This window comes from Staurois parvus, unplaced genomic scaffold, assembly GCF_062004578.1.
Source record: "Staurois parvus isolate SC_StPar_1 unplaced genomic scaffold, SC_StPar_1.0 ptg000654l, whole genome shotgun sequence".
NCBI classification, from domain to species: domain Eukaryota; kingdom Metazoa; phylum Chordata; class Amphibia; order Anura; family Ranidae; genus Staurois; species Staurois parvus.
In genome coordinates, this window is record NW_028318450.1 from 177,476 (window position 1) to 199,214 (window position 21,739).

The 21,739-nt window shown below is 45.0% G+C and overlaps 1 protein-coding gene across 1 annotated transcript in view; it reads left to right on the forward strand.

Moving 5' to 3' along the window:
- Nucleotides 1-1,453: 1,453 nt before the first annotated feature.
- The window catches only part of LOC149448853 (interferon-induced very large GTPase 1-like), a 43,848-nt gene continuing 23,562 nt past the window's right edge, over nucleotides 1,454-21,739 (forward strand). Inside the window, exons 1-2 of the mRNA XM_089694166.1 lie at nucleotides 1,454-1,500; nucleotides 16,991-17,295. Coding sequence (XP_089550292.1) covers nucleotides 17,010-17,295 — 286 coding nt within the window. The 5' untranslated portion in view covers nucleotides 1,454-1,500; nucleotides 16,991-17,009. The remainder of the gene's footprint in view (nucleotides 1,501-16,990; nucleotides 17,296-21,739) is intronic.

Below are 21,739 nucleotides of genomic sequence, written 5' to 3' on the forward strand. Positions count from 1 at the left end.
GTCTCTTTGCTGGATTGGGATGTCTCCTTGCTGGATTGAGATGTCTCCTTGCTGGATTGAGATGTATCTTTGAATATACGGGCATGTCTCTTTGCTGGATGGGGATGTCTCTTTGCTGGATGGGGATGTCTCTTTGCTGGATTTGGCTGTCTCTGCAATATGGGGATGTCTCTTTGCTGGATCAAAAGTCTCTTTGTTGATTATATGGGGATGTCTCTTTGCTGGAATGGGATGTCTCTTTGCCGAATATATGGGGATGTCTCTGCTGGATTGGGCCATCTCTTTGCTGGATTGGAATGAAATGGGCAAGTAAAGGAAGCAGGGCTGCTGATAGAAACCGCGGGGCCCCATACAGTCAACCTGAGAGGGCCCTCCCCCTTAAAAAAAAACACAGTTTATTATGCTTTAGTTATGAATGAACACAGTGAGTGATCAGTACCAATCACTCATTGTGTTCATTCAGAAACACAGGGGCTGGTAACATATTTACTGGGCTTTTCCACCCACTCTTCATCCTCAAGGATCCTATTGTGTGCTAGCAGTTGCCGGTGGAAAGGAGAAGAGGGAAGCTGGTAAAACTGTGGAGGTGGGGACACACAGGGGGGCCTGGGCATGGGGAAACATATTGTGCAAAGGGAGTGTGATATGTGTGAAGGGGGGCAATTACTGGAACCGATCCCCTATAGGGCTCTCTCTGCGGCAGCTGAAAGCCAGCAGGAGGGAGAGGAGAAGAAGCCAGCTTTTGGTTGCTGCAGAGGGAATAGATTCCAGTAATTGCCCCCCCACCATGTCAATCACTCTCCCTGCCCACATCCAATTCACCCAGCTGCTTGAGCCCCCCTGCTAGCCTGGACCCTGCACAGGAGGACTGGTGATACCCCCTTATCCACAGCCCTGAAAGGAAGATAGAGTGAAAATTGTACCCCCCCCTTTACTTTACATGCTCATTTAACTTCCCCCACCTTTCCTTTACATGTCAAAATGTGCATGTAAAGGAAGGAGAGGTGAAAAGTCGTGGTGGCAGGCTTCATATTTTTTTGGCCAAAAGATAATTCCTTACTGTTAAATCTTGAAAACACTGATGACTTGGAATACACTTTTCATTCTCATCTATTACGTTGTCAGAGTGTTACAATAAAAGTGGCTGCAAAATAATGGTGTGAACACTTTGGTATCAAATCAATAGGCCCGTAGCAAAAATGTAAAAATGGATCTGGTCAATACAAAGGGTACAGGTGCAGGAGCACAAATGGTTAAGAAACGTCAAACTACCTGAAAATACCTAAATGTCACCACCATTTGCTTGATATGAATGAATGTGACCAGCAGAGCTGGTTAGGTTGCTGTCAAATGTCAAAATTCACAATTTAGTTTCTCTGATTTTCTTTGCATTTGGTGCCAAAATTTCAGACTCTATATAAAGGGTAAGAAACTGTAAAACCCATCAGTGTTGAAATCCCTGCTTTGCTCTGCTCATCGGTCCAGGACTATGCCTACAAGGTAAGCCCAAAATTTGCAATGATAATATAATATACAGGGAGATAGCCAGCATGGATTTATAAAGATCATTGTTGTAAAAGAAAAAAAATCTATAATCCGCAAAAAACACGTGGGCTGGAGATATGGTGTACTTGGACTTTGCTAAAGCTTTTGACAAATTTCCTTTACAGATGGCCAATGTGTAAATTGAGATCTTTGTTAGAAAGCTCACTCTGAATGGAGAGTAAACTGGCTTAAAGTGAATCTAAATGAATGCGTTGTTCTGGTAGCTCCTTCTATTACAGACTTTAGCTACATGTGGAGGAAATTGCACTGCCTTTTCATCACATTGCATATTATCTCGCCATCGTAAGTCTCGGGAATAGAATCAAAAGGATATGACACTGTTTTAAAGAACCAAAAAATAGTCTTTATTTGACAAAACACAAAAAAAGGCAAATACGTAAATTGTTGCGGCTCCGACCAAGTTTGAACCACACCAATATGAACATTCTAATAGCGGTCACATCGAGTGCGACTTGGCATGCAATTTGCATGACATGCAACTTGCAAATCGTATGCCAAGTCACACCCTATTGTCTGCTATTAGAGCGGTCACATGGGTGCGTTTCCGACACTGATTTCTATAGTAGTACATGTACTACTTTAGTGGCAATTTGCATAGATGTCTTGCAAATCACAAGGAAATCGGCATCTTCACTGTACGTCGCACAATTTACAAATCGGCTTTGATGTGACCGGGGTGTAAGGCCTTTTTATGTTTGATTTCCTGAGTGTTTTCCGATTTATGGGAAATGCCGCATACTAGCAAAAGTGAATTGACATTTTCAGTATTGCATGCGAGATGTGGTCATGTGACTGCCTTAACTTATGCAATAATCTGGAGTGAATTGTGTCCATAGTGCCAATAAATGTTGCCATGGGGTTCCCCTTCACATCCCTGTTCAATGTTCTGTTGTATGCTGCACAGGTACACTTCACTGTGGCTTTCTTTCTGACTCTGATTTGTGGGGCCTGTATACCAAGGGTTAACGCAGGTAAGAAGAGGATTGGTGCTGGATAATCAGTTGTAATCACTTTCTCTGACCAAATGAATGACAGTGGTGGGTGTAGCCTTCATTGGGGGTGGGGCCTTGTTTGGCATACTCCAAATCCAACCTATGTTATATAAAGGCCTGCAGTAGTGGGTGGTTTGGCCTGGTAACAGGCCGGGTTATTTTCAGCAAGTCCGTGCCTGTGGTGGTTTGGGGTGGGGGGAGGAAGAGATATTGTGCTGAATTGCCCCAGGAGACAAGCTGGTAGGTTAATTGTCCCCTGTCTGCATTGTCCCTAGTATGTGTGTGTATGAATGTGAGTTAGCGACCTTAGATTGTACGCCCCTCGGGGGTGGGGACTGATGTGAATGTACAATATATATGTAAAGTGCTGCGTAAATTGACGGCGCTATATAAGTAAAATAAAATAAATAAAAATAAAATACGAAATGCACTCACATTCCGGAGGTGTATACCGCACCAGGTATGATGAACATCCAGTAATGTACTTCTGTAGGCACTAGATGGCAGTAATGATACGGGCCCTCGCCTTGCATTAGTGGTGTGACCCTCCTGCGCTCCAAATATAGTGTTTTAAATAATACAAATTAAATATATGAACCCCAAACAGCTGCTAGCATTAAATCATATACCAGTGATCAAGTGAATATAAACCATATAAATGCTGCGCTACATTCAAAATTAAAGTGAATGTGGAATCCGATAATATAAATCAATATAGTGACAATATTATGTAAATAAATATATAAGTGCTTAATGATAACAAAAATTATCACATCAAACACCCCAAAAAAATTATAAAAATACAAACTTAAATCTATACGCATGTGCATAAATTACACATACATATAGTTATATCACACGTGCAAATGTGAAGTGAAATAATGGCTTATAAACGCACAGAAAAACAAATCTATAAATGTTGAAGGTGAAAATAAAAAAATGTGAAGTGAAATAATTGCTTATTAAACGCACAGAAAGTCCAATTAAATGTTGAAGGTGAACAAAAATGATAACGGTGATTCCAATAATGCTGCAAAGTGACCACAGGTGAACCAAATCGTGCAGGTATCTGAGTGTAGATAGAGCTTGTGAATCCAAACACCTTCTGGATTAGCCTCTCACCTCATCCCTTCGACCCTTGCGGATCAAAGAGCAATAATGGATCCCTCTCACAGATCCTCCAGGCACCACAGCCTTCCAGAAACGCTTTTCAAATTTCGATAATCCCACTCAAGCTCTTCTCCAGGTATAGGTGAAACATCAATCCCCCTTATCCTCTGGGAGATCTACGGCATCAGTGGGAGATTCAGCTCACAGGTGTCCATCCAAAACACCTTTTTTTTTTATTTTCACCTTCAACATTTATAGATTTGTTTTTCTGTGCGTTTATAAGCCATTATTTCACTTCACATTTGCACGTGTGATATAACTATATGTATGTGTAATTTATGCACATGCGTATAGATTTAAGTTTGTATTTTTATAATTTTTTTGGGGTGTTTGATGTGATAATTTTTGTTATCATTAAGCACTTATATATTTATTTACATAATATTGTCACTATATTGATTTATATTATCGGATTCCACATTCACTTTAATTTTGAATGTAGCGCAGCATTTATATGGTTTATTTTTATCCTCGCCTTGCATTAGTGTGGTGACATTTTGGAGCCCGGACTGGCCTATGCTGCTGGGGACGATACTGCCATCTAGTGCCTAAAGAAGTACATTACTGGATGTCCATCATACATGGTCGGTATGCTCCTCCAGAATGTGAGTGCATTTCTTATAGTTTATTGTGTAATAAAAGCTTTTAAAGGATAAAGCACTATGCTGAGCTTTTATTTATGAGGAATTACGGCTGACCCTTAGGTGGTTATCTGGAGGGGGCATCCTGGGAGATATTATTCAGCAAGTTGATCTTCAGAGTCCATACGTTTGGGACCAAAAGTGCAGTTAGACCAAAACTCTAGGGCGGGCACAAAGCGGTGCTTGCCAAGTTAGCCAGTGTGTAGTCACATGACAAGTTGTCCTGGCCACTCAAACATTACATGAATAAATGCTGTGACTTGGGACTTGGGGCAAGAGAGTGGAGAGGGAGGAGAACAGCTGGCCAGTGTTGGCCATTGTCTATGCCACCTGTTTATTTATGAAGAATAAAGAACCTCTGCTATGGATCTAAATGTTTGTATTTTTCTTTCAGCTGATTAACATCTGGAGTACAAGGCAGAGGGGGGCCCTGGGAAGCCTGTTGGGATTGGCTGTCTGGTGTCACAGGGGGTGTGGAAAAGTGATCTTAACAATCATTCCAAAATAAAAAAATAAACATGTAAGACTTACCTGCCCTGCACAGTAGTTTGCCACAGAGCAGCCCAGATCCTTCATGTCATTGCTCCCCCGCCAGCATTCCTTGGCCCCTCTCTTCTGTCCAGTGCCCCCAGAACAAGCACCTTGTCCTGGTGTGAGCCCAAGAACACTCATTCATAAGACACAGAGCCCAGAGAGCCAAGCTTTTCAAGCCCATGAGGGAATCAGGATGGGGCTCCACTTCAAGTAAGCATTAGTGTGCCTGGAGGAGGGGGGACCTTGTGCCTTTCCAAACAGTAATTGCTCCAAGAATATTTAGTTCAACTCCTGAAATGGTAAAAAATTAAAAAGATACTCTAGATAACCTGCACTGAGAAGTGATTGTCAGGATGAAATGTCAATGATTCTTTGCTCTCAGTTTACAGGAGTGGTCCTGCTGGTGGTTCAGGCTTGGAGAAAGCCACCTTCATGTCCTCCACTAGCCATCATTTGTGGCCAGTGGAGATTTAGTGGCACCAGGCAAGAACTGGCATCAAGGACCTATATAAACACCCTGGTATGCCAGAGGTGGTTTGGAATCAGCATAGCAACTTGACCATCATTTTCCTCTATGCTGCTTTTGGGGATGCATAATTGCTTCTTGTTCATGAATGAACTTGAACCGGATTTTGGAGTCCCCATATTTTCCAGATACGTTTGAGCCGTTTGCTGGCAAACAGCAGAGCCAGGTTTTAGTTTGCACAAAAATTGGGAGCTGGCAGGCATGTGTTTACACCAGACCATGTACAGTTGCAAGAAAAAGTATGTGAACCCCTTGGGGATTACATGGAGTTTTGCATGAATTGGGCATAAAATGTGCTCTGAACGTCATCTAAGTCACAACAATAGAACACAGTCTGCTGAACATAATACTACACAAACATTAGATGTTGCCATGGTTTAATTGCACATAACATGTAAACATTCACAGTGCAGGGAGGAAAAAGTATGTGAACCTTTGGACTTAATAACTGGTTGACCCTCCTTTTGGCAGCAATAACCTCAAGCAAACGTTTCCTGTAGTTGCAGATCAGACCTGCACAACGATCTGGAGTCATTTTGGACCACTCCTCTTCACAAAACTGTTTCAGTTGAGGTGAAGAGGAGTCTGACTGGGCCACTCCAGAAGGCGTATTCTGTGCTGTTGCAGCCATTGTTTTGTTGAATTACTTGTATGCTTTGGGTCATTGTCCTGTTGCATCACCCATCCTCTGCGGAGCTTCAGTTGGCGGACAGATGGTCGTACGTTTTCCTGCAAAATGTCTTGATAAACTCTGGAATTCATTTTCCCATCAATGACAACTAGAGATGAGCGAATCGAACCAGGCGAAATGGAATTCGATACGAATTTCAGGAAAAATTCGATTCGCGTTGAATCCGAATATTAGCCTACTTCGGGTGCGCGAATCGGATTTTTCCCGATCAGCCGGCAAAAGTGTCCCTGCAGAGAGCTCCGCTATTTCTGACAGTACTCTGACAGTTCCTTCACATGTACAGTGGTTGAAACATTGTATCTATTTGTTTCCATTTAGGATACAGATGTTTTTATTCGGAAACAGATACAATGTTTCAACCGCTGTAAATGTGAAAGTCAGAGAACAGTCAGAAATAGAGGAGCTCTGCAGATACACTTAGCGGAGCTCTGCAGATACACTTTTTGCCGGCTTGGAATTCTTCTTATTTTCATCCTACTTCTTCTTCTTCTTCTTCCTCTTCATCCTCATCCTCTTCTTCTTCTTCTGAGGATGAGGATGAAGAAGAAGAAGAAGAAGTAGGATGAAAATAAGAAGAATTCCAAGCCGGCAAAAAGTGTATCTGCAGAGCTCCTCTAAGTGTATCTGCAGAATAGAGGAGCTCTGCAGATACACTTTTTGCCGGCTTGGAATTCTTCTTATTTTCATCCTACTTCTTCTTCTTCTTCCTCTTCATCCTCATCCTCATCCTCATCCTCTTCTTCTTCTTCTGAGGATGAGGATGAAGAAGAAGAAGAAGTAGGATGAAAATAAGAAGAATTCCAAGCCGGCAAAAAGTGTATCTGCAGAGCTCCTCTATTCTGCAGATACACTTAGAGGAGCTCTGCAGATACACTTTTTGCCGGCTTGGAATTCTTCTTATTTTCATCCTACTTCTTCTTCTTCTTCTTCTTCTTCTTCTTCATCCTCATCCTCATCCTCAGAAGAAGAAGAAGAGGATGAGGATGAAGATGAAGAAGAAGAAGAAGAAGTAGGATGAAAATAAGAAGAATTCCAAGCCGGCAAAAAGTGTATCTGCAGAGCTCCGCTAAGTGTATCTGCAGAGCTCCGCTATTTCTGACACTTCTCTGACATTCCCTCCATACAGCGGTTGAAACATTGTATCTATTTGTTTCCATTTATGGAAACAAATAGATACAATGTTTCAACCGCTGTATGGAGTGAATGTCACAGAACTGTCAGAAATAGGCTATTTCTGACAGTTCTGTGACATTCCCTCCATACAGCGGTTGAAACATTGTATCTATTTGTTTCCATAAATGGAAACAAATAGATACAATGTTTCAACCGCTGTATGGAGGGAATGTCAGAGAAGTGTCAGAAATAGCGGAGCTCTGCAGATACACTTAGCGGAGCTCTGCAGATAGATACAGTGGTTGAAACATAGGCTATGTTTCAACCGCTGTATGGAGTGAATGTCAGAGAACTGTCAGAAATAGCCTATTGGAATTGCCGGCTTGGAATTCTCCTTCTTCTCATCCTTCTTCTTCTTCTCATCCTTCTTCTTCTTCTCATCCTTCTTCTTCTTCTCATCCTTCTCCTTCTTCTCATCCTTCTCCTTCTTCTCATCCTTCTTCTTCTCATCCTTCTCCTTCTTCTCATCCTTCTTCTTCTCATCCTTCTCCTTCTTCTCATCCTTCTTCTCATCCTTCTCCTTCTTCTCATCCTTCTTCTCATCCTTCTCCTTCTTCTCATCCTTCTCCTTCTCCATCTTCTCATCCTTCTCCTTCTTCTCATCCTTCTCCTTCTTCTCATCCTTCTCCTTCTTCTCATCCTTCTTCTCATCCTTCTCCTTCTTCTCATCCTTCTTCTCATCCTTCTCCTTCTTCTCATCCTTCTCCTTCTTCTCATCCTTCTTCTTCTTCTCATCCTTCTTTTTCTCATCCTTCTCCTTCTTCTCATCCTTCTTCTCATCCTTCTCCTTCTTCTCATCCTTCTTCTCATCCTTCTCCTTCTTCTCATCCTTCTCCTTCTTCTCATCCTTCTCCTTCTCCTTCTTCTCATCCTTCTCCTTCTTCTCATCCTTCTCCTTCTCCTTCTTCTCATCCTTCTCCTTCTTCTCATCCTTCTCCTTCTCCTTCTTCTCATCCTTCTCCTTCTTCTCATCCTTCTCCTTCTTCTCATCCTTCTCCTTCTTCTCATCCTTCTCCTTCTCATCCTTCTCCTTCTCCTTCTCCTTCTTCTCATCCTTCTCATCCTTCTCCTTCTTCTCCTTCTCCTTCTTCTCATCCTTCTCCTTCTTCTTCTCCTTCTCCTTCTTCTCATCCTTCTCCTTCTCCTTCCTCATCTCCAAGGGCATTTAAATTAAAGGTACAGTGTTCTGCACTAATTTAAAGGCTCTCTGAAGCCTAGAAACCCTTTTTATAAGTTAACTTCATTGAGAATAAATTCGCATCGAATCGAATTTCTTCCTGAAATTCGGCGAATCAGCCGAATCGAATTTTTGAATAATTCGCTCATCTCTAATGACAACAATCCGTCCAGGTCCTGAGGCAGCAAAGCAGCCCCAAACCATGATGCTCCCTCCGCCATGTTTTAAAGTGGGGATGAGGTTTTGATGTTGGTGTGCTGCGCCTTTTTTTCTCCACACATAGTGTTGTGTGTTCTTCCCAAACAACTCAATCTTGGTTTCATCTGTCCACAGTATATTTTGCCAGTAGTGCTGTGGAACATCCAGGTGCTCTTTTGCAAACTTCAAACGTGCTGCAATATTCTTTTTGGACAGCAATGGCTTCCTCCGTGGTGTCCTCCCATGTACTCCATTCTTGTTTAATGTTTTCCTTATTGTAGATGTGTCAACAAAAATGTTAGCATGTGCCAGAGATTTCTGTAGGTCTTTAGCTGACACTCTGGGATTCTTCTTTACCTCATGCAGAATTCTGCGCTGTGCTCTTGCAGTCATTTTTACAGGATGACCACGCCTAGGGAGAGTAGCAACAGTGCTAAACCTTCTCCATTTGTAGACAGTCTGTCTTACCGTGGACACATGAACATCAAGGCTTTTGGAGATACTTTTGTAACCCTTTCCAGCTTCATGCAAGTCAACAATTCTTGATCGTAGGTCTTCTGAGAGCTCTTTTCTGCGAGGCATGGTTCACATCAGACAGTGCTTCTTGAAACCAGTAAACCCAAAACAGGTGTGTGTTTTTTAAGGGCAGGACAGCTGTCAGCAACACATCCAATATCATCACACTGATTGGAGTCAAGGTTGGCTCACTCCTGGCTCCAATTAGCTCTGGGAGAAGTCATTAAGCTAGGGCCTCACATACTTTTTCCTCCCTGCACTGTGAATGTTTACGTGTTATGTGCAATTAAACCATGGCAACATCTAATGTTTGTGTAGTATTATGTTCAGCAGACTGTGTTCTTCTATTGTTGTGACTTAGATGAGGTTCAGATCACATTTTATGCCCAATTCATGCAAAACTCCACGTAATCCCAAGGGGTTCACATACATTTTCTTGCAACTGTATAAAGTAGTGAATACACTACTATGTCAGATATCTTGCAAATCGCACTTGAAATCGGCATGTCCCCCGACTTTGAAATCATGCGACTTCACTGTATGTCACATGCTTTAAAAGTTGGGCTTGATGTGACCGGGGTGTAAGTCGCACAATTTCAAAATCCACTTTGATGTGACCAGGGTGGACCCTGGTTACATCGGGTGCGATTTGGCAAGTCGCAGGGCATGCAAATTGCATGCCAAGGTGCATCCAGGGTGCATTATTTCAGGTGCGATTTGGGAATTGAAATTGTACCTGATATCGGATCTAACGAATGTGAATGTGAGTGTCTTCAGCGTCTGTTATGGATTTGGGGGGGAGGGGACTCCATGCCATTATTTTATTACATTGACGTGTGGATTCCCCTCCAAATCCTTTTCTCTCTCTCTCTCTCTCTCTCTCACTCGCTCTTCTTTCTCTCTCTCAGCTCTTGGCTTGACAAATCTTTCCTGAAAGGGGGTGGAGTGCAAACCAGCATTATCAAATCAATCATTAGTCCAGGCCCTTATCTCATCCCATCATTTGACATTCACATAAGGTGCAGCATTGAAGGTGTTTGAACAGACAAGGCCTCATTCTAATTCACATTCTAGGGATCATTTAAACAGAAAGCAAAGATGCTGCCCCCAGCACATCTATGTTAGGGCAGCCACCCAGGGAGATCATGTAACTTCATTGCCCTGGTTGGGATTCAAACCAATGACCCTAGTGCTGTGAGGCAGCAGTGCTAACCACTTAGCCACGGAGCTGTGACACTAATCCTGCCTGCATTTCTGTGGTGTGAACCAACCCTAAGTCCCTGGACAAGGTCAGTGTAACTAGCCAGATATCTCAAATGTGACCGTTTCTTTCATTTTAAGAGGCATTCGTTAATTGAAAAATTCCATTTTGGATGCATTTATTAAACCAATAATAAAGTCTTGAGAGCAAAATAAAAGAATTGATTTAAGGGGAAGGGGCTGCAGAGGTGGCAGAGGTGTATGAAGAATACATTGTTGGAAGAAGTGTGCAAAAGGGGTACAGGGCCAGCAGAGGTACACAGGTACTGCACTGGTGGCAGAAGTGTGTTGAAGGGTACAGTGTTGACAGTGTATGAAGGATACATTTGTGGTAGAGGTGTGTTGAAAGCGCAGTGGTGGCGGAGGTGTGCAAAATGGTACAGTGGTGGCAGAGGTATACTGGGAGTGCAGTGGTGGCATATATATACTGGGGGTGCAGTGGTGGCAGAAGTATACTGGGAGTGCAGTAGTGGCAAAGGTATACTGGGAGTGCTGTGGTGGCAGAGGTATACTGGGAGTACTGCAGTGGCAGAGTCATACTGGGAGTGTAGTGGTGACAGAGGTGTGCAAAATGATACAATGGTGGCAGAGGTATACTGGGAGTGCAGTGGTGGCAGAGGTATACTGGGAGTGTAGTAGTGGCAGAGGTATAATGGGAGTGCTGTGGTGGCAGAGGTATACTGGGAGTGCTGTGGTGGCAGAGTCATACTGTTAGTGCTGTGGAGGGAGAGGTATACTGGAAGTGCAGTGGTGGCAGAGGTATACTGGGAGTGCAGTGGTGGCAGAGGTATACTGGGAGTGCAGTGGTGGCAGAGTCATACTGGGAGTGCTGTGGTGGCAGAGTCATACTGGGAGTGCAGTGGTGGCAGAGGTATATAGGTAGTGCAGTGGTGGCAGAGGTATACTAGGAGTGCAGTGGTGGTAGAGGTATACTGGGAGTGCAGTGGTGGTAGAGGTATACTGGGAGTGCAGTGGTGGTAGAGGTATACTGGGAGTGCAGTGGTGGTAGAGGTATACCGGGAGTGCAGTGGTGGTAGAGGTATACCAGGAGTGCAGTGGTGGTAGAGGTATACCGGAAGTGCAGTGGTGGCAGAGTTATACTGGGAGTGCAGTGGTGGCAGAGGTATACTGGAAGTGCAGTGGTGGCAGAGGTATACTGGGAGTGCAGTGGTGGCACAGGTATACATGGCGTGCAGTGGTGGCACAGGTATACATGGCGTGCAGTGGTGGCACAGGTATACATGGCGTGCAGTGGTGGCGCATGCATGGTTTAATGTTTTCTTTTTTTAGCTTGCATAACAAAACACAGCAATATACTGTAAATCGTTGTGTTTTACCATGCGGGATGGTGAAAATCAGTCCTGAATTTACGAATTTGAAAACATTTGGAAGAGGAAGTCTCACCTTTTTCCTTGCTGCTGTTGGGAATCCAGATGTTACTTTAGGATAGGTAGTGCACACATGCACTACAGGCTGGAGAGCCCCGAAGTAATAATTTACAAGCAGATCAGAGCCTTCTTAGGGCTGGCTTGGCAGCTATATCTACTCCTTACCACATATGGCGACCATGGAGGGTTCTGTCGCACATGCAGCATGATGTTGGAAGCCCCCCCTACCCCAGTGTGACACTGGCCCCTTCCTCCAGCAGCAGCTCAGGGGAATCCTAATGGTGGGACATGTGGAATATATTAGTCAGTAGTGCACCTGCCCCCAGCTCCCTGGTCTAGACACTTTGAGACAGTGACAAGATGAAGTAGCAGCAGGTTCTGCAATGTTGACGCTGTATATTTTGTTATCTTAATCATTCTCCTCCATGTGTGCAGTGTTTTGTCAGAGCACAGTGGGCCCCCTCCATCCCTTGGGGCCTGGGCACACATTAAAGATTTTCCATTAATTAATGGCGTATGCATGCAAACATTACACAACTGTTACATGCGTACAGCACTAAATGCTATAGGTGCCAGCTTTTGTCAGCAAGATCCTCTGTCTAAAATGGAATGATCATGTATGCTGATCTGAATGAGTCCTTAATGCAATTAATTGAATTCAGCTAATATTTACACCAAACATAAACAAAGCATAGGAGCCACTTTCAGCAAATTGACCATCAACTGGCTGAAAGTGGCTCAGGTGCTCTTGTCTTTCCATCTGTAAATGAGCCTATACTCCACTATTTTCTTACCCTGAGTTCACATCTGGTAATATTGTCCTCCGTGCCCGCTGACCAATGTCTGATTCTAGAAAGTGAGCCGGAGAGATTAAACTATTAACAAACTGAGCTCAGGTAATAAAATCTGTTGATTCACAATTGTCATGATCAACCAATCTTAGAGTTTTACAGGACCTGAGAATCTGAGACAGCTAGAGGAAACCTCTTCTGAAACATCTATGGTCAGAGTGAAGTCCGAACTCCATGCGTCTTTCCAGAATGAAGCCTTCCAGTGATGGAAGCCTATTTATCCTGCAAAATAACAAGCAAGGTGGTCAGAAGGGGAAAGGGTCAGTGTGATTTAGTTCTGTGTGTAAAATTCAGATTCAGCTATAGAGCTCTATTGACCTAGAGCTGTTCCTTGCAGGAAGTCTTCGTTATCACAAAATGCCTCAGTCTTCTATGTTGAATGAAGTCCAATGTCACTCCCCTGCAAATGTAGGCCATCATGGGCCTGCCCTTTGAGAGGGTGTTACCACTATGTTCTGATGTCACCTTGTAAGATACAGAGAGAGGTAATGTGTTCATCATGTCAGTAACACTCTCTGCAGTATCAAGAACCACCCATCACAGGGGAAAGATTGAAGAATCAAGTGAGTCATGCAATGGGCCTAAAGACTCCAAAAAAGTCAATGTCCTTGAATTTTTTTCTTTTATTTTTATTACGCAGTTTGTTGTTGTTTCATGCTTTTTAGCATTGGGAAAAAACTGGCTACTTGAGAAACTAACGACACAAAGAGTTTTTATGTTTAGTAATTTTTTTTGTGTATTCCATTGTTATATGATAAAAACCCACTAACTAGCATTGAAATGCACCAAAAACATAATGGAAATGTTTTGTGAAATTATTATTGAGGTGCCTATATATATATATATATATATATATATATATATACACACAATATTGCCAAAAGTATTGTCCCTGCCCTCCAAATCATGTGATTCAGGTGTTCCAATCCCCTCCATGGACACAGGTGTATACAACCAAGCCCCTAGACATGCAGACTGCTTCTACAAACATTGGTGAAAGAATGGGTTGCTCTCAGGAGCTCAGTGACTCCAAGCGTGGTCCCGTGATAGGTGGTCACCTGTGCAATAAGTCCATCCGTGACATTTCCTGGCTACTAAATATTCCACGCTCAACTGTTAGTGGGATTATAACAAAGTGGAAGCAACTGGGAACAACAACAACTCAGCCACCAAGTGGTAGGCCACGTCACATGACAGGGCGGGGTCAGCGCATGCTGAAGCGCACAGTGTGCAGAAGTCACCACCTGTCTGCAGAGTCAATAGCTAAAGACCTCCAAACTTGGTGTGGCCTTCAGATGAGCCCAACAACAGTGCGTAGAGAGCTTCATGGAATGGGTTTCCATGGCCGAGCAGCTGCATCCAAGCCTTCCATCACCAAGTGCAATGCAAAGCGTTGGATACTGTGGCGTAAAGCACGCCGCCACTGGACTCTAGAGCAGTGGAGACCTGTTATCTGGAGTTAGGAATCACACTTCTCTGTCTAGCAATCCGATGGATGTGTCTGGATATGGCAGTTGACAGGAAAACAGTACTTGCCTGATTGTATTATGCCAAACATAAAGTTTGGTGGAGGGGGGATTATGGTGGGGGGGTTGTTTTTCAGAGGATGGGTTTGGCCCCTTAGTTCCAGTGAAGGGAACTGAAAAGGCATCAGCATACCAAGACATTTTGGGCAATTTCATGCCCCCAACTTTTTTGGTAGAGTTTGAGGATGGCCTTTCCTGTTCCAACATTACTGTGCACCAGTGCACAAAGCAAGGTCCATAAGACATAGAGGGGCCAGTTTGGGGTGGAGGAACTTGACTGGCCTGCACAGAGTCCTGACATCCACCTGATAGAACACCTTTGGGATGAATTAAAGCAGAGACTGTGAGCCAGGCCTCCTCCCCCGACATCAGTGCCTGACCTGACAAATGTGAACATAATGTAGCACTATCCCCTTGGGGGTTGCTGTCCTCCTATAGTCCTGCACAGCCAGTCAGTTAGCATTTTGCATGCAGCATGCATCCATGGTCAGAAATCAGGCTTTGAATGTTGTTTTTGTTTTATTCAGGGGATTCAACTTGGATGGGGTATAGGGGTGTATAGGGTGCCCAAGGTAACTGAAATCTTGAGGACAATCTTCCTGAACTATTCACAGCTTCTCCTTTAAGACACACAGTCTCTGTTGGAGTGATAGCCAACAACTCCAGGTGTAGTACCCCAGACCCCCAGATGAACTCCTTTTCCTCCAGCAGTCTGGTAACTTTCCTTTCCTGAGCAAAGGATCTGACTCCTGTTCCTTCAGCTAAGGTGCACAGTCACTAGAAGGGTGCTAATCTGGTTTTCCACCAGAGTCAGAGTGCTCCTTCCCCTATCTGCACAGGGGGCGTAGGTGCACTCACTCAAATTTTCTCCTGTACAGCTTGTGAAATGGCCGCTGCCACCAGGCCTATCAGCTGGGTGGCTCCTTCCTTGACAGGCTGGTGATCCTCTCCCAGGGGACCAGTGAATCCTGAGCTTTCCTCCTCTCTGTCTCCAGGCTTGCAGGCAGGCCCCATCCCAGAAGACCTCCTGGCAGCCTTCCTCCTCCAGTCTCACATCTTCCTGACTCACACTCCTCTCCTCCAGCACCACTCTCCAACTCCCACTCCTACTACTGAGTAGACTCTAACACCTTTTAAGGAGTCCAGCCCCTTGCCAAGCCTCCTGTTGGGGATTGGCTGAGGTCCCTAAAAAGTGCAGCCAACCACTCCTCAGATCCTCCCACTGCCTCCCAGGCCCCCCTTTGAAAGCCTCAGAGCAGGGGTATATTCCTAAGGGGCTGGCTTGCAGAGTCTCTCAGCCCTGACTAAATTTTGACCCCTTTGACTATCTCACCTGAGCTGTTAACCACTTGCCGACCGCGCATAGCCGAAAGACGGCTTCACCGCGGCCGGCCAGTTCTGAGTGGACGTCATATGACGTCCTCCCAGAACGCGCTCTCCTGCGCGCCCCAGGGGGCGCGCACCCGGCGATCTCCGTGATCGCTGTGTCCTACGGACACAGCTGATCACGAGATGTGGTGAAAGGCCGATCCCACCGGCCTTTTACCACGTAATCAGCGGTGTCCAATGACACGCTGATCACAGGAAAATGCAAGTGCCGGTTCTCGGCTGCACTTTCCTCACGCTGTCAGATCGTGAGGAAAGTACTGCCGAGAACCGGCAGTTGTCAGAGCGGGGATCGGCACCGATCATCAGGGCACTGATGATCAGTGCCCTGATGATCGGTGCCCAGCAGTGACCCCCGCAAGTTCCGATCAGCAGTGCGCCCACTAGCCCCGCCCACCCATTCCCAGCAGTGCCCCCACCTGTGATCAGCAGTGCCCCCACCTGTGCCCAGCAGTGCCCCCACCTGTGCCACTCTGCAGTGCCACCTACCTGTGCCCAGAAGTGCCACCTACATGTGCCCAGCAGTGCCACCCACCTGTGCCCACCCACCTGTGCCCACCAGTGCCACCCACCTGTGCCCACCAGTGCCACCCACCTGTGCCCACCCACCAGTGCTGTCCACCAGTGCCACCCACCAGTGCCACCCACCAGTGCTGCCAGTCAGTGCCACCAGTCAGTGCCCAGGGGTTGTGCCAGTCAGTGCCGCCAGTCAGTGCCCAGAAGTGATGCCAGTCAGTGCCGTCTATCAGTACCCATCATCAGTGTCACCTATCAGTGCCGCCTATCAGTGCTGCATATCAGTGCCGCCTATCCGTGACCCCTAATTAGTGCTGTCTATCAGTGCCGCCTATCCGTGCCACCTCATTAGTACTGCCTATCAGTGCCCTTTAGTGCTGCCTATCAGTGCCCATCAGTGCCGCCTATCAGTGCCCATCAGTGCCGCCTCATCAACGCAAATCAGTGAAGGAGAAAAAATACCTGTTTGAAAAATTTTATAAAAGAAACAAATAAACTTTTTTTTTTTTTCAAATTTTTTGCACTTTTTTAAATTTATAGCGCAAAAAGTAAAGCGCCCAGTGGCGATTAAATACCACCAAAAGAAAGCTCTATTTGTGAGAAAAAAATGATCAAAATTTCATATGGGTACAATGTTGCATGACCGCGCAATTGTCAATCAAAGTGCGGCAGCGCTGAAAGCTGAAAATTGGCCTGGTAAGGAAGGGGGTATAAGTGCCCGGTAGGCAAGTGGTTAATCAGCTCCTCTCTAGCCATCAGGGTCCAGCGCCACCTAGTGTAACTAGGAGGGTGCTACATTAATAAATAAAATTGACACAAAAAGGAACTAGTGATTTTTTACATCAATTATTTTAAGATTATTATGCTTATTTCTTTCAGAATTCTATGATAAGAAGCCATGGCTACAGACAGATCTGCATTATTGATCATTGCCGAATTGAGAGAAAAATTACCAGAAATATTGGAGAAAGATGCTAGCTGGTTATATGAGGATTTGCACTCCATCACTCAGGAGGACCGAAACATTCTGGATGCAGCAGGGACCCCAAAAGACAGGACTGAAACGTTACTACACATTTTACATAGCAAAGGAGACATGGCCTGCGGTGAATTTCTCAGTAACTTAAAGAAAATGACACCAAGTTTCCCTGAACTGTCTGGCTTGTCACAATATGTAAAGGACTGTGAGTAATTTGTGGCTATTGACATTATGAAAGGTCTCTCTCTCTCCTACTTACACTGACAGAAGGTACTAGAGCAGGACTGGGTAGGTGAGATGCGAGGAAGCTTTTTTGGGGGGAGAGATGAGGGCGTGGTGGGAGGTGTGTGCAAAGGTGGGGGATGGGGGGAGTGGTGCAGAGGTCAGAGCTGAGGAGGGGTGGAGGTGAGATAGTGGACAGCCTGTGACACTGTGCATACCACACCTGTAAACCCTGCATTCTGTATGTGGCGCACTCCTCAACCCTGCACTCTGTGCACAGTGCACCTCTGAACTCTGCAGTCTGTATGTAGCGCAGTCCTCAACCCTGCACTCTGCACAGTGCACCCCTGAACTCTGCAGTCTGTATATAGCGCAGTCCTCAACCCTTCACTCTGTGCACAATGCACCCCTGAACTCTGCAGTCTGTATGTAGCGCATACCTCAACCCTGCACTCTGCACAGTGCACCCCTGAACTCTGCAGTCTGTATGTAGAGCACTCCTCAACCCTGCACTCTGTGCACAGTGCACCCCTGAACTCTTCAGTCTGTCTGTAGTGCAGTCCTCAATCCTGCACTCTGTGCACAGTGCACCCCTGAACTCTGCAGTTTGTATGTAGCACACTCATCAACCCTGCACTCTGTACAGAGCACACCCCTGAACCCTGCATTCTGTATGTAGCGCACTCCTCAACCCTGAACTCTGTACACAGTGCGCCCCTGAACTCTGCAGTCTGTATGCAGCACACGCATCAACCCTGAACTCTGTACATAGCGCATCCCTGTACTCCACACATAATGCACTCCTTGTATTTAATGTTTCTTTAAGATCCCCCACTGTGCAATCCGGCTACACCCACCGTTCGATGTGATCGGGTGGGGGGGCATGGTTGAGTTCCCGCACCTATTCTCTGAGAATTAAAGCACTGGATGAATTTTTATGCTCTTACAGATAGAAGAACTCTTTGAGAGAAACCATAATGCTGATGCAGCCTCTGATGAAATTGAGTTTGACACCCCTGCTGTAAATAGAAATACTGACAGCAACCACACTCTTTGTTCAGTGGGTGTCACGTATTTAGGAGAAGAGCCTAATACGATGAGGAAGGCCACTCTTACACCTCTGATTCCGGGTCCCTGGTAGAGAAGACAGGTAGCGCAGGAGTGCAGAGTGACATGAGTGCCCTGATGGTCTTGCTAGTCACAGGGCTAGACAGGAACTCCTGGTCAAGTTGCAGATGGTTGTCAGCGAATCACAGCAAGCAGAGATGCTGGGTAGCAGCCAATGAGCAGTAGGCAGGTGAAGGCTGGCACTGGTGATAGCAGACAGGTGAACCACAGGCGGGCAGATGGAGAACAGGCACTGGTGGATAACAGGCAGATCCTTGCAGTTTGGCAATCCAGTAATGACTGGAACATAGACAGGGTCAGCCAAACTGGATTATACATGAGTGGACAGACCAGATACAAATGCAGGAGCGAAGTCACGGTACAGACCAGGTTAGTAGCAAATCAATGGAATAGCAGTAATGGGTGCAGGCAGAAGCAAAGGTCAGGAACAAACTAGGGGTGGTGCAGGTGGAGTTCATGAGTAGTCAAGGCAAGCTGGGTCTATAACTGGAGACAGATGTTGAATAACAGGTTGCAGGTTTACACAGGAATGCTGTAGACAAGACAGCACTAATCCTGAGTACTGGCCCAGGTTAAATAGTCCATTTGGTGCCAACAACTGTTACAGGATAAGCGTACACATGCCAATGTGTGCTTGTGCATATCTGTGCACATTCCTATGCATGTCAATGTGCATACATGGGCATGAACACGTGGACATCTGCTACGTGCATGTGAAGAGTTGTGTACAGCAATATGCCCAAGGGACCCATCTTGTCTACTGGCATGCCCTTCCTGACAGCTGGTTAATAAGCAGGGCTGAAGGTAAAGTACCTGCCCTCTACAAGTTACCCCCTCTTAAACCTGACTCTCCACATATCTCCCTCTTGAAGGCCAGGGGTCTGGGCACCACGCACAAACTGGCATCCATATTCTGATGCACACTTGCATGTCTATGCACTACTTTCCTAACCTGACCATCTGGGTCTTCCTGGACTTTCTGACTGACTGTCAAAACCTCTCTTTCTTTACAGGGTTTGATCAGATTACCATGATAGATCTGGTAGGGTTTTATCTTTGTAGGCTGGTAGACCTTATAGTTAACCTTTGGTACCTTTTCAACTATCTCAAAAGTCCCCTCCCCACCATTTTGCAAGAAACTTGCTTTTCACTGCAGGCACTAACAGAAGAACCCAATCGTCAGGTTTAAATTTTTTGACCTTGGCAGACCAGTTGTACACTTGACCCTGAGCCTTTTGTGCAACCCATAAATGTTCAATCACTTTATAATTTTCTTTGGTTACTTTATACAGCAAATCATGATTCACAGAAAAATGGGGAAACCACATATTCGTCCCAGGTTGCTGTGGCCCATTCTTTAGCATTATAACCTGTTCCCTGGCAGGGATCAAAGTGGGGTCCTCCATCTGAGAAAATCTTTCTGGGAGACCTTGAGATCTGAGAAGTCTGGCTCAGAGGAAGGAGTCTCCATTTCCAATCCCACAAACACCTCCAGGGGACCTAGCTCAGTTCATACAAGTTCAAACTCACCCGATCAGCAGTTCATGAGGCAATCCCAGGATCACCCCAACTTTTAATGTAGCAGTTCCTGGTGGCATGGACAAGGTTATCCAGGCCACTGGATGGTGTTTGATGTCACCATGCACGCTAATGTTCTCCTGGTATCAACTTTCCCTGTAACCTGTCTGAACGAAGCAGGGTGATCACACTCCCTGTGACAAGAAGTGCTACAACCTCTTGTCCATTGACCCACACCAGACACTCATGTGGATTCAGGCAGTTCGAAGCACATACTGCAGAAGCATATATAGAGCAGCGTAAAGGCAGGCCTGTTCCTGCGTATTAGGCATTGTTAATTGCTTAATTAGTTCCACCATTGTTTTTTCAGTTGCTTTTATACCCAGGACATGAGACTGGCTTGTACCCATCAAAATGCCCACTGCATCCTCCACCAGTTGTCAGGATCAGAGGAGTAAACAGGCTCTTGTCAGACACTTAAAGTAGCACTATAGGCAAAACTTTTTTTTTAAATTTTGGATAGAATAAGGAAGGGTTATAACCCCTGTTAGTTTATTTTTTGCCATCTGTGTTCTGTTGGGGAGATTTACCTCCACTTCCTGTCCCATAACCAACACAGGAAGTGAGGGAAATCCCTGCAAATTAAGAGAATTCTTTGGGGACCCCCAGATCACCACAACTAGTGTCTCCATGGGAAAAGTTCCCCTATATTACTTTTCTGGGGACATCCTAAAATTTGGGGTTTTCTTTTACATTCACTTTCGCTGCTAAATGGTAAACAGGACAAATAGAGAGAGTGAATCTCCTTCATGGGTTCACAGGCAGCAATAAAAAATTAGTAGGTGTTCTAATCCATCTGCACTCTGTCCAAAACTAAAAAAAAGTTTTTCCTTCATTATACTTTAAAGTCCCCTTTATTGGACAGCAAACAGAAAATAACAGGCTTTATCTTCAGGTTCAGCTCAAGCAAGACAAGTAAATCTTCCCAACACAACAAACACTTTTCTCCTGCACTAGGAATGGACTCGGTAGACCCAATAGGAATGTTCTGGAATATGCACTGCTTGCTGCCCTCTACAGACCGGGGTGGTCCAAATACACTAGATGCAAATGGAGAAACAAAAAAAGGGCTCACCGACCTAGTGCATTATCGTTTAAAATATATTTATTGAAGGAATAAAGTAAGGATCATACGCACAATAGACATAAAACACAGGCATGTCAAACTGAACAAGATGTATGATCCAAACAGCATGCGAGTCCATACGATGGAACCCTGGATGACCAACTGGCTAACGCATTTTGAGGACACAACCTCTTCCTCAGAGCCAACCCAGTAAATCTTCCCGTCTGTACAATACACAGTCCAGTCCCAGTGTCCCAGAGTGTTCAATTACAGCACACACAGTATTTAAAGTCCCACTAAAGGCAGGCTTACCAAACAGGTAAATCTCACACACTTGAGTCTTTCAGGTTGTTACCACCCTCTCTGTTCAGCTGGTTAATAAGGGGAAGACCCTGCCTTCTGAAAATAACCCCATCTTAAACTAGCCCCATTCTGACTCCCCACAATAAATTAAATCAAAAAAGTATTTCTGAAATACAATATTGTCAATAGAAAGTCTTTGTAGCAAAAGATAAATTCATTTTTAAACATTTTCTTACACTTTAAAACTCTTTATCTGCTTGTGAAGAGTGTGTAAATACTTTAATGTCCATAGTCTGGGCATAGATGGGCTTAAAGTAATGTAGCCAATTCAATTGGTCTGTAGTTACATAGT